Here is a 13,816-nt window from a genome sequence, read left to right as displayed (position 1 = left end):
TTACAGAGAGTGCTCCTAATCTCAGCTCGTTACCTGTATAAAAGACACCTGGGAGCCAGAAATCTTGCTGATTGATAGGGGATCAAATACTTATTTCCCTCACTGTACATAATGGTGTCATATATAATTTTGTGCACGAAAGCGCTTTTGTGCACAGTTCATCATTTTGTCCCACGAAAATGACCATTGTGTGCACAGTTCATCATTTTGTCCCACGAAAATGACCATTGTGTGCACAGTTCATCATTTTGTCCCACGAAAATGACCATTGTGTGCACACAATTCACATTTTGTCCCACGAAAATGACCATTTTGTGCACACAGTTCACATCTTGTCCCACGAAAATGACCATCTTGTCCCACGAAAATGACCATTTTGTGGTTTGGGAAGAATCAGTATTCCCTATTAATTCATGCAGATCAGTAAAAGGACAAATTAAACATCCAGTCAAAGCAATAGCAATAGAGCTCTATAAAATCACAATAGTTCAAATGTATAAAACATGAGTAATTCAGTAATGTGTTGCTTGAGAACAAAGCTTGCACTGCTGCTACCACCTTGATTTCCCACACAAATAGGGTGCAAGCAAACCAAAATAGTATGCATGTGAAGTTACATACCAATATACTATGCATGCAATCCGATGTATTATGACAGGTTTGCCCCCCACATAGTAGTCCTGTCTCTTTGGGGCATTATGGTTCTTATGGTGCATTAAGGATTGCAGGAGAGCAACGCAAGAATGTGGCTACATTTCCTTCCTTCTTTCTCTTACTGGATGGTCTATCAGCTAATTAATGCTACAGTTTAGGCCCCTATTAGTGTTGTCAGTTTGATTGGCTAAGGTCCATGTGGCTCTTCAGGGTCCCTTATCTCTTTCCGGCGGTCTTCTGCGACAACAGGAGCTGGACAGTGGTGGTCTGGGAACGCTGGCTCAACAAGGACGCGGGGCGTTCCACGAGAGTGCGCGCAGCAGCTGAAAGGCCTGAGACACAGACAGAACGGACACAGATCACTCGCCAGGCCGCACAGATGAAATGGACACAGACACAGTTGTAATGTAGTTATCCTACACAGAATATGTTCAAGTTGTCATGGTGGCTTTAGGTTGGAGTTGCAAAATATCTAATCCAAAGATGATCCTTTCCATTTGACAGGAGGACAGTGTAATACTTTGTTGTACTTTTCTGATGTTACCTGAGTGGCCGCGCTGAGTCCTGGCACTCTGTTGCCGGGTGGGCGCTCTGGGGCCCTGCTCAGCGGTGGTGGGTCTATATATTTTTTAATTAGATTTTTACCTGATGGCTTGTAGGATTTTGGATTTGCATGTGATACTTTTTTAATCTTTTGCTCTGACAGTTGCACGGTTTTGTGTAGCTGTGCGTGCTGGGATCAGGCTACTCACTGTCATTGGGAGAGATGGGGGGAAGCTTGGAGGGCGGTCGGGGGTTCATTCCTCTGTAGGTGCGTCCTTCCAGATCCAAGGTATCAATCTCCTTAGACTGATGGACAGAGAGAGGAACCAGTTAGTGATGTGGGTGTATGTTTTTTGTTTGCTTTCAATTCAAATCATTTGGCGTTTTCTTAACTTGACATGGACAGACTTTTGCTCATGATCAACAAAAGCTGGATTACTTCACTTTTTTCTTTTGCTCTTTTTTGTTTAACACTAAAATGTGTAATCTTCACCCACAATCATGGCTACTGTACATACCCCAAAGGAGAGCTCTCCTGTGTTTCAGGATGTGACGTTTTAAGACGCTGGATAACAGAAATAACGGCAGCTACAAGAGCACTGGTCTTCCCTGCAGCAACTCAGGTTATAATGACATTGTACTGAGCTCTCCTTTTATTTACAGCAGCTGTGATTGTGAGGAAGGTTACACTTCAAAGCATTAAACGTTCCTAAAATGATGGAATTAAACAAAAATCACAGATACTATTCTTACACACTCTTACTTACACATGAGAACATCCCCTTTAGGTCCCCTTCAATGTAATTTCAGGATCAGAAAAAAATATTTATGACTACATTGATTGATTAATCTGGATGTGGTCAGTCTGTTACCATTAACACAAAGACCACTAACGTCTATAAAATGCATGAGGATTGATTGATTTTAATTATAAATGTATAAATCGGTCTGTTGAACACAAAACTGATGTCAGGTGAGTGTTCCATCTGAACTAAAACAGTGAACACACGAAACAACGACAGAGGTGTCAAGAGTGTATGACATGCTCTGCCCCAGTTGCAATTGTATATACCAGCACAAACAAATTCAAAAAGTAAACTGGGATCAACATTTAACAATACAGTGGAATACAGCATGGAATATATATAGCTCACCTCCTTTGCCTGTATGGTTTGTGAGACCGGCAGCAGGCGGGTGCCGCGGCGGACAGGGTTGGCGAGTGTGTGGCTCCCCCCAGAGCTCCGGGACACAGATGGGTATCTGCACTCTGATACCTGTGAGATCTGCTTGCTGTGGGATGGGGGCAACACACAATTGTCATTACATTTTCAACTGGTGTTTGTCTCTTAAGGCTGCACATTAATTTATCAAATTTTATACCACTGAAGCGCCTCCTGTAGCTACAAGGTTCACGGGTGTATTGCAGCCCTGTGTTACAAATTCTCTTCTCAGCGGCCTAGCCCTGGCCTACTCACTGTCTGGGGACACTGTCGCTGGCCTTGCGTACAGGCCCTGTCAGGGGAGGTAAGCGTGATTGGCTGAAATTCTTGCGGGGCACACTCTCTGTGATCTTGATGTAGCTCTGGACCCTCTCCACCTCCTTGCACATCACACTGTGGATGCTCCGCGTGTTAACCAAGTTCTTCTCAGACTTGGCCAGCTTGTAGTTGGTGTGGTTGCTCCCTGGCTTCAAGCTGAATGAGGAAACAGTGTGTTAATAAGCCTTGCAAGCCCAGTCAGAGCTCGACAGAGACTATTTCAATTTGTGAGGCTATCGTTCCCCAACCTGGAGCCCTTAATGAAAGTTAATCTGAACCCATGCTTTGCAAAATAGCCATTACTGAGTGTGTGCAACAATCGCAGCAGCCACTGTGGTTGTAGTCCAGTGGATATATGGCATCGGTAGGTGGAATTGCACACCCTTTGCTACCAGCTTGAAACTTGAAAATTTGTGGTCTTATCTACCAATAGGAAATAGATATGGGAGAACTTTTGAGAGCACAGGTGCAATAACAGATACAGCTGCAGCTATCCAGGACTTGAAATCAATCCCCGTGTTCTCTAGTCAGTCACTCTGAGGGTTCGAGCTGCCCCTGCCTTCTAGCAAGAACAAATCAGCACTAGCTAATATAGTCATAAGTGAAAATCTTTCATTTGAAGTTGTCCAGATGTCAACCTGTTCTATTAAAACTAAAAGAATGAAGAGCTAACCATTGGAAGGACAATGGAAGCCGGCACCACCCTCTGCTGAGTGAACAGAGACTGCTCCGATGAACACGACTGAGCAGAGAAAATCAATTCAGCCAGACGACGCTCTCGCTTCCTATGAATCTCAAACAGATATGCTAACACCATCTCAGTGTGTTGTGTGTGTGTCAGCTCCCCTCCTCTCCTTAATGTAGAATGTATCTTGTATTGCAGTGCGCCCTGTAGGCAAGGGTTGTCAATACATATTATACAATACAAATATGACAATTTCTCCATAGAAATTATTTACATAGATCAGAAATTCGACCAATCAGTACAACACAACCACTCCATGTTTCTTCCGTGGTATTGGGGCAATTTCTCCAAAACATGTTTCTCCAATACCCTATAACTTTCAGCTGTGCTTGCAAATAGCAGTTCTGTTGGCCACTGCAGTAATAATACAGACTCTGTGCGTCAGTGTAGTGCAGCGTGTCCCCAGCTTCACATTGTGCTCTCTCCACCTCAGTGTGCTTATTTTTTAATCTAGTCCATCTTAACTGAACAGTACATGTGTTCTGACCCAGTATTTGGTGCTTTGGGGATTTCAAAACATGAAGATGGGAAAATGGGTGTGGAGCACTGGGGGAAACACTACACTGGACAGAGAATAATGTACTTACGATCCAGGTGCCACCATCTCTACTGCTCTGTCGCAGGAAATGCAGTGGACTCCAGCCAGCAGCTGCCTGGAAGAGAGGAGGAGAGTTGTAGGACTTTACCAGTCGGTATCTGGACAGCAGATACAATCTGTAGGAAGGGCTATCAGCACAAATCTGTGAAAAAGATCCTCCGACCATGATCCCCATTTTTACCTCCAATTTAACAAACAATCTACTGCTCCCTGCTAAACTCCTGGTATCAGCGTGGAAGAGTTGAGAACTAGGTGCGAGTCTGTCAAGCTCTCCGTGTCTTTTGACATTGCGAGTTCCACAGCCCAAAGGCACAGGATCTGAACCAAGGACCTCTGAGCTGCAGGGTCCCACCCAGGTCCATGACCCATACAGGACAAATGACCACCGTTTTGTATATTTCAAATATATAGATATCTGTATTCTATTTTATAGGTTGAAAATATGGGGATCATTTCTACAATATAGTTTAAATATATAAAATAAAAGCAGATGACCAATTAATTACATATATCTCATAGTAATATACAAAAAGGGGGGCACTTTAGCATATTTAGCATAACTAACTCGTGCTGCATCCCCGATTCCCTAGGTGAGTAAAAGCTTGGCTGGCTATTGCAGCCCGTGGCCACCAGAGCGGCGCTGTCCTCACTCTTACTTCTTAATGCCAGCAGCGTCGTCCACATTGTCCTCGGGGGTGGGCCGCTCCTCATGCTGTTTGAGGAAGGCCTTCAATTGATCTTCCAGCTGCTGCTTCAGAGGGTCCAGCTCCATGCGGTCCAGCTGCGAGAGATAGAAAGAACACATGGGCACAGCTGAGTCTCTCCCAGCCAGCTCTTATGCACGTTTACCCTGGAAAATGTACCATAGTATCTTTGGACTTTTATCATGGTTTTACCATAGTTCTCCTAGGGGGTCAGCTTGCCTTGGCTCTGCTTTAGTAAGCTGCACTATGGGAATACTATGATTAATATTTGAAGGCGTGTAAACAATAATAGACCATGGTTTATTCATGGTACAGTATAGTAAAGCACTGGTAAGGCTTGTTAAAACCACAGGAAACCACTGTAAATGCAACTATAGTAAAACCTTGTTAAAAGTGCAAATAAACCTATGGTAAATGTAAGATCTTTATCAAAGCCCAGGTGTTAAATTAACAGCATTCCAATGTGTGAAGCTATTTGTTGAGAACACCTTTCCTTTAAGTATGAGAAATGATTGTACCTGGCAGTCTCAACTGTAAATCAGCTTCCTGATTTATCGGTCTTCAATCTTGGCATGGAGCAAAATAAAAATTTCAACAGTCCAGCCGTAAAGAATTAAAAATGCCACAGTCACTTATATTTCCAGGATTCACCTCTGAGGAAAAATAAATTAGCTGTGGAGTAAATAATACAGAAAGGATCCAGCATCACAGGATTGTGTTTCACTGTAGATGAGAAAATGTCCTTCCCTAAAGGAGTTATCTTAGATTAGCTCAAGAGTGGTATGGAGGATGTCCCGAGAGGAGCCGTACCTTGCACTTTGAGATCTCCTCAACAGTCTTCTGATAGTCTTGGTTCTGCCCAGACATCTTGTTCAGCACCTCCTGCAACATGTTGTTCAGCTGCTCGGTCGTGGCTTCAAATTGCAGCCAGTTGACCTTGGAGACCAGAGCCTTCTTGTCCGCTTTCTGTGGGACAAAGTTCACATTAGCCCACCATGGCCCTTGCCAGCTAGTACATTTCATTCTGGCACCATTGTATGAGGTGTAGTTTGGTTGTGACACACAAGGCAGGAGAAAAAAATACCCATTTTGTTTATGGCGTGAAACTGGTAGAAAAACTCACATCATCGATCTCCATTTGTACGCGTTCTTTGTCAGCTTTCTTTTCGTCCAGCTCTTCCACAGACTTGGACAAATGCTGAAAAGACATAAAAAAAAGACTTAACAGACCAAGTGGGGGGGACAGAACAGGGTGTTTGAAGTCAGTACTGTAGCTTTCAGTATTCAATCTTTATTTCAATCAAGTGTTCAGGGCTTTCTTTTGAGGAAGATGTGTCTGTAATGAACATGTGCTCATTATTCACCCTGTCTTCCTGTTTTCTTGGCAAATTCAACAACAATGTACTCCCCAGATATCAAAGTCACTACAAACCTTCAGAAGCATAATGTACATCTTCTAGGGGGAAGAGGGGGGGAATTAAGCTAGAGAAAAATATTGTGAAGTCAATCTTCTTGATTTGAAAACGCCACCATATAATGCTGAAAAATAAACTGACAAAACAAGCAACTTGAAATTAGGCGTTTTTCTTTCCCGTTCAATTCTGGCCCTTAAGAAATCAGAGCAGAAACCGCAGACTCACGTCAAGTTGCTTCTGTTTGTCTCTCTCATCCCTGAGCAGGAAGCTGGCTGCGTTGCTCAGCTTCTCACAATCGGCCTGGAGGCGGAGGATGGCATTCTGGACATGAGCCATCAAATCCGAGTCCTGCAAACACAAACACGACACTTCCGCAAAACTGATACCATGACCATGTTTGTTTGGTCACCCCCCACCCATTAATTTATATGGAATTTTAAGCTCATTGCTATAGGGAAGAAGACCATACACACTTATTTTCTCACAACGCATGTGGAAAGGAAGCAAGCATTTAGTGTCCTTGGTCTGAGGAAATCGTCACTAGTGTCACTGTGGTATAGTGGCTCAGTGTGTTTGCCACTCATTTCTACTGCACTAAATGTTCCAGTGAAATGGATTACAATTAACTAAAATAAAACCCGAAGCTGCACTATGGCACATGGCGAAGGAGTCTGAAATGAGTCAAAAGATTCAAACGTACATTTTTATACTTTACAGTAACTGCCATGTTAAAGTAATTTGTTAGCATCTCTGCTGCCTGGAAGTTACTGTACATTTTACAGATTTGTCTAATTGTTTTTTACCATGTAGTAGAAGTAGTATTATAAACCGTATTTCTGGTTCCTTACTTATGGTTTGTGGAAAAAGAGCCAAGAGTCTAATTATGCAAATGATGTTTACCTGGCCTTTCTGCACTGCCCTGGGGACTAGGGTCTGCAGCTTCTCATAATGCTGGAAAAGCTTGCTGACTTTTTTGCTTGTGTCAATCAGCATCTGTGACTGCCTCTGTTCCTCCTTGCGCCTTGTGTCCTCTGGCACGTGGGTCTCATCCTGTGCCGGGCTCTTCGACAGCAAGTTGGTGGACGAAGACATCAAGCCCTCCAGATCATTCCTCAGTTTGTCCAGCTGTACAAAACACAGTGCATACCGGTCTGGACCACACAAACACACACACACACACACACACACACACACAGCCTCCTCCCCCGTCTAGACTTCAACAACTTAAGATAAATATATATTATTAAAAACGTATTTAAAAAATAAAAGGTGCGCCCAAAAGATCTGCAATAATAGAAGGGTGCCATGAAATGTTCTGAAGGGCACCTGCTTTGATTATCGGAATATGTGCCATATTTTTTGCAGGGGGGATCGTCTTTCAGTTGCAGACTTTTGGTGCGATGATGCATGAGTTTAAGCATTGCTGGGCTATCACTGGATTGTTAATACTGCTCCCTGTCTGACCTGGTCCTGTAGATGCGTGTCTGTCCTGGTCTCTGCTTGCTCCGACTGCTTCGTCTCCTGCTGCTTCACCTTCAGCTGCTCTATCTCTCTCTGGAGGTCCTGGACAGCAGACCTGCTCAGCAATGCAACAAGACACACAGAGAGTGAGTCCAATGGCCGGGCTGTGGCCTGACTGCAGTCACTGCTTTTCCACTCCCAGTCCAGCTCTGTTCTCAAGTATTTCTCATCTGCTGTTGGCACTTCTTACACATTGGAATTACGACATCAGGGGTTAGCCAGAAAGGAAGGCATACTTTCCCCTCTAGAGAGATTGGAAAGAGGGGCAGCGCTCACAGAAGCATTGTCGATAAAAAAAAATAAGAACATTACTATGAATTATAAAGAACCCACTTCCAAGGCTGGTCTGTGAATCTGTTCAATTTCATGAAGGCAATTGTATGGTGTCCCTGGTGTCAGATGCACTATGGGTATCCTTTCCATTCTATAGTCTCTCACAGTATAAGCACATTACAGCAAAACATAACCTATTACAGCACGGACAATAACAGCGAATGCCATTTATTACAGAGCAGACAAAAGGAGCACTTTTCACGTGCAGCACAGTGCCAATCACCGCACCGAATATTGTCCACGTTGTAATAGTTGGTGCGTTAATGGCACTTCAAATGGTATTAGCTGTGATTGTCGGTGCTGTAATGGGATGCTCAGTGATGTTGTGGCAGTCTGTTTTCTTGTCTTTGTGATCACGTGATAGTACTTCTACAATATATCGGTCTTGATAGCAACATCTTGTGTGTTTCCCTGAAGAATAAATCTTATGAAGTTGTGTTGCTATGTATTCAGCTCATGATGTACTATCTTCAGATGTGTGTACATCGAGAACTACGTCGTTTTGGGTAAGGGCATCTGCCAGTAAATAAATAAGTAGATGATAATAAAATAAAAAAATATATTTTCCTCTTGCTCTGGTTTTAATCCTCAGCCATTGCGAAGGCTGTTACCTGAGGTATGTGATCTCAACAGCCATCTCTCCTTCCATGGCTTCATCTCCTTTCCTCGATGGATCCACAGTGAAAGTCGGAATTGACATCTTTAAGTCCTTCAGCTAAAGGCATAAGAACAACATCACTACTGTACTTCTGTCCACCCAGCAGGTTTTGCCCTGCAGATATATCAATGGCTTTCAGTTCTCTCGTTTCTACCTGGGACATGTTTCCTCAAGCATGAACAATATCGGAAAATGCACGGAGACGTATCACAGGTATTATTATGAAAAATAAATTAAATATATTTGATACATATATTGCAACTGATACATCCTCTATTTGACCAAGTATTCACTTGTCATAATGACTATAACAGAGAATTCGTTTTTACTTCTCCAATTGTGTCTCAAGACTAGAAACTGAAAAATTAACCCCCCCCCCAATTGAAGTGGTTCCCAAACCTGCTCCTGGGGACCCCCTATCCTGCTGGTTTTTGTTGTAAATGAGCTCTCAATTATTTGATTGATCCCTTTATTGAACTAATCATTTCCGAAATCAGAGCCATTTATTGATTTTAAATTGTAGGGGTTTTAAGTTAAGTATAGCATTCTATAAATAAATAATAATTATTACACAATTTAATAAGTCAAATCTAAGCAGATTGTTACTTCAATTAAGGTTTGTCTGATAGTTTGTGTGCTTGGGGATCGGAGAACGTGAAGTGAGCGGCCAGACGTGACCATACCTTCTCCCTCTCGGCAGACAGGCTCTCCTCCATGGCCTTCAGTTGGTTCAGCTGCTCAAGAAGGTTGTGAGGCAGATCCCTCTTGGCTGATGGAGACACAGAGATAGTGTTCTTAATGGAGAAGTATTTTACATTTTCAAAAATAAAAACATCAAATTTTAATACAAAGTATTACAATTTGATGGAGACACAGAGAGGGGAGTGTGAGAGCGTGCTGTGCTAAACACTATACGGGGGTGGGCATAAATAGTCCTTGTGACAGGCCAATGTGACCGGCTGAGAAGCACGCAGAGGACATGCACAGTAGAAAGAATGTAAGAGGCACAGAAGCTGATGGGATCAGCAGAAGACTGTCCTCCTTGAATATATTACCTAGTCAGTGATAGGTATTGAAATGGGCAGTAAGCACCTGTTATTATGATTATTATTATTATTTATTTATCAGCAGACGCCCTTGTACTGTTGGCCTTATAACAGGGAGGGGGTACTAGAAGACAGTCCTTATGCAAATTTACGTCAGCATGTTTGAACTTTTAACATGGTTTTACTAGAGTGGTATCAATAATTTTACACTGGTTTCATATGGATTTACGATGCTTTCACTGTGCTTGCCTACACTATACCGTGAATAAACCAGATTCTATTATGGTAGACATACCTTACAAATATTTACCACTGTATATCACCGTATTTCCAGTGTGGTAAAGCTCAATGAAGACATTTTGAAACTCATAGGAAACCACTGTACAACTATGGGAAATCTACAAGATCAATGTGCAAAAATGCTATTGTAAATGTAACCAGGGTAAGGCTGTGTAAGGAACTATCCACTGGGGCAGGACTGTTGAAGAGGGATGTGATGGAATGGGAGGCTGGCGATATAAAGGGACAGCGGTATAAAGATGAGGATGAGGAAGACATGATGAGGGGTCTTCCTTGGCGGTCCTGAGGGAGGCGTACCCAGGTCGTCCAGCAGGGCCCGGAGCTCCTGCAGTTGGCTGATCTCGGCTTTGTTCCTCTCCAACAGAGTAACTCTGTCCTCAAGGGCTTCATGCCGGTTTTTCAGCTGTCTCATGTCCTGCAGGGCCTCCACCGTCTCTGCATAGTGGTCAACCCCGCTGGGGGGTAAAAGCGGGGGTGGGGAGGCTGAGGAGTCAGGTAGGAGAGTGGGCGAGGAAGGAGAGGTCGTCTCCTCGGCTGGGGTGTCAGTGGGTTCAGCCAGGGGTGGGGTAGGAGCACGGGGAGAGGAAGGCGGGGCAGGTTCAGTCTGCAGGGGGAGCTGATCACTGGACTGGTCTGCAGATCGAGAAGCCTTCAGGTGAAAGAAATAAAACAGAGATATTTATATTGAAATGTAACTTAAACTTAGTGGTTAGAACGCATTACTGTGATTGACTTCCAAAAGGTTTATTACAAGATACACTGCAAAAATACAATCTCAGGAAGTTTGTTATTTTAGAGAAAGTCATTTTTACAGTGTAGATTGTATTTACTTTCTCTAGGTTGTGGTTTGATGTGAACCAGCTTTCTGATTCTGACATTTTGTCTTGCAGTTCCTTCATGTTCAACTGACATTGTATTAAGTGTCCAAGGACTACAGGGTGACTGTTACAGAGGGTACTGTGTTGGAATTGGCCTAATATGATAACGGATACCTTCCAAATTCGGAAGAGACGTAAAACCGAGGTCCTGACTCTCTGTGGTCACTAAAAATCCCAGGGCATTTCTCGTAAGAGTAGGGGTATTACCCCAGTGTCCTGGCCAAATTTCCAATTACAGCCCTAATCAATTCCCTGATATAATTGGCATCAATCTCTCTGTCCACCTCCCCACTGAGTAGCTGATGTGTGGTGAGCGTACTGCGCACTATGGCTGCCATACATTGGTGGTGATGGAGGTGAGACCCCTTAACATGTAAAGCGCTTTGAGTGTCTTAGATAGCGCTATGTAAGTGTAAGGATTATTATTATTATTGTAAAATTCATTTATTATACAAGTTGATGATATTGAAGGCACATGCAGGAGTTCAAATTTAAATAAGCTATATTAAAGTATAACTATTTAGCATAGATTATATCAAGCAGGTGTAATTCATAATGGCATTAACTTCTTCTATTTATGCACTCTGGGCTTCATAAAGTGCCTCTCCCATCGCCTTTGAAGATGCCCAATTCTTCATGTGTAGGTCTGAATGGATATTTACACATGCAATATATTTCCCAAATATAATTTTCCTTTACATATATTCTCCCACACATTAATTGCACTACTACACCTTTATCCACTTGACATGCTCTAGACATAGTATTACAACACTGGCCAGAACACAACGCAGAAAACTCTGCTGACGGGTAGCGCACCTCAAACAACTTCTGCTGACTGTCCCTCCAGGTCTTCAGATCATCGATCTCCTTCTGCAAGTCCTGGATCAGAGTCATTGCCTGAGACAGGGGACAGAAGGGGGCTTGTGTCATTTATCTAATATCTGATGGATCAATCACATTCAAGCAAATACATACATAAATTAGCAAATACATTCATCTGTTAAAACAATATTTTCTTCCACACCGGCCTCATGGTTCACCTGAGGCAGGGGCGAGAGCTCAGTAGGAACAAAAACCAGCAGGGTAGGGGCTCGTCCAGGATCGAAAAAGTGGAAACAAGAGATACAGACTGCTGATGATAAAAAGATAAGCACAAATTGCAGTTAATTTCGATAAGGATGTAAAGTTTAGGGTGTGCTGCAATTAAAACAATCGCATCCTTGCTGGTGCCCATGCCTGCAGCGAGGCTCGGACTGACCTTGGAAACGCCGTCTCCGTTTGCCTCCACGCTCTTCTGCAGCCGGATCAGCTGCCCCATGTCACTGGCGGTGCTGGCCGGACCGGAGAGGCTGAGCAGGTCCTGACTCAAAACGGCCATCTTCCTCTCCATCTCCTGCAGCTTATCCTCCATGTGTTGGTAGGGGTTCAGCGTCTCTCGAGGCTGCTGCTCTGTCTCGGAGCGAGGGTCCCGGTCCTGCTCCTGCCACTCTGCCGTCACATCTTGGATGTCCAGCTTGTCCAGTAATCGGAGCAGGAGGGTACGCAGGGCATTGAAATTGACTGACCCCACATCCGGGGTTCCGATGGACAGGTTCACCAAATCCATTAGACTCACTGTTGCAGACATGACGATTTATGTTCGAAAGGATTTGTACGCTGTAAACTGTGAGGTAGGTGTGTGTGTTAGGTCTGCTTTAGATCTGCGTTAGTTTGTACGCGGTTTGTTTATCTTATACGTGGCTTGGCCGTGACGTCACAAGCGAGCTAACTGCGGAATGACGTTGTCGGAAACTTGATTTGGTTGCTTAGCAACAGTCGCAGTACACCCGAGCGAGCGTTGAAATGCTTTAAAAAAATGTGTGTGTATATAAATGAGAATATACACATATAGGTTTCAATACAAATAATGACTAAACTACAGAAAGCAACACTTTTGCATTTTAAACCGTTGCTCGTATCATAGATATCCCTTATGTCAATCGTGTTATCCGTCGCCACAGTTCCCGTACAGTTACAGATTGGACTTGGGATATTAATATTGCCGGTGTCTTAATTGCAGCACGCAACAGGGCGACACACCTCGTACAGGAGGGGAAGGGCAGAACCACCAATAGCATGAACAATTGCTGCCATTCCCATCTATCCGCCAATCCAGTCGCACGGCGTGGCAGCCTAATTCCGCCAGCAGGGGCAGCCAGTGTGAACCCCATCCTGCCGACTACGCCAACTGGTTCTTATCAGACTCTTCTTCTGGGTGTCAGGGTTGCACTATGGCACAGTACCGTAGCACAACAGTGACCTTGTTTACACAGACACACAGGGAAAGAAATGCAGTTCTTCAATATATAATAACTAAGCAGAGGGTGGGTGACTATCTATTAATACGATTCTGTGCTACATAGTACCGTGATGTAAGGGTAAATCCCAGAGCACATCTATCCATAGACTACAGTCTTGTAACAGATAGTCCAGTCCACCAACTATTATTCTGTTTTCATTTCTATTCACTGGTATGTTAACATTTGGTACCAGTCTTTATAGATGGGTTTCAAAAGGATACGTCTCAGCCAGGTTCAATGGCTGAGTGTCTGGCAAAGATAGGTATACCTGAAGAACAAGTTCCCCAGAAAAAACAAACTAACAAAAACAAACACAAAAAACACAAAAAGGGAATTGGTACAGATTAAGATGAAGCATTACTCTGCCAGAAACTCCCATGTAAATAAAAGCATTGCACTGTCAGTTCAAATCATAAGCGTGATTTATTTGTATTAAAATACAGTTGTACCCACAAAAAAAGATAAAACAGACTCAATACAATAATAATAATAATTAAAAAAAAAAAAACTAAAATCTAGGACAGTGACAATACAGTACATG

The 13,816-nt window shown here is 43.3% G+C and overlaps 1 protein-coding gene across 1 annotated transcript; it reads right to left on the bottom strand.

The window, feature by feature from the left end:
- Window positions 1-552: 552 nt before the first annotated feature.
- Window positions 553-13,172, bottom strand: LOC136749681 (glutamine-rich protein 2). The gene is made up of 16 exons (XM_066704167.1): window positions 12,195-13,172; window positions 11,753-11,833; window positions 10,353-10,704; window positions 9,393-9,478; window positions 8,663-8,766; window positions 7,662-7,773; window positions 7,098-7,322; window positions 6,423-6,545; window positions 5,906-5,980; window positions 5,593-5,748; window positions 4,735-4,859; window positions 4,068-4,133; window positions 2,673-2,891; window positions 2,352-2,487; window positions 1,407-1,503; window positions 553-986 (listed from the first exon to the last, which is right to left on the bottom strand). Exons 1-16 carry the CDS (start codon window positions 12,561-12,563, stop codon window positions 871-873), a joined length of 2,442 nt encoding a protein of 813 aa, XP_066560264.1. The 5' UTR covers window positions 12,564-13,172; the 3' UTR covers window positions 553-870.
- Window positions 13,173-13,816: the final 644 nt, after the last annotated feature.

Source organism: Amia ocellicauda, chromosome 5 (genome assembly GCF_036373705.1).
Source record: "Amia ocellicauda isolate fAmiCal2 chromosome 5, fAmiCal2.hap1, whole genome shotgun sequence".
Lineage (NCBI taxonomy): Eukaryota > Metazoa > Chordata > Actinopteri > Amiiformes > Amiidae > Amia > Amia ocellicauda.
This window is presented reverse-complemented; position numbering and strand designations above follow the sequence as displayed.

Coding starts and splice junctions, on each gene's coding strand:
- LOC136749681 (XM_066704167.1), bottom strand. CDS start 12,563: ATGTCTGCAACAGTGAGTCTAATGGATTTGGTGAACCTGTCCATCGGA. Junction 5,749..5,905: donor TACAAATGGAGATCGATGAT/GTGAGTTTTTCT, acceptor TTTGTCCCACAG/AAAGCGGACAAGAAGGCTCT. Junction 2,488..2,672: donor AGCGACAGTGTCCCCAGACA/GTGAGTAGGCCA, acceptor CCCATCCCACAG/CAAGCAGATCTCACAGGTAT.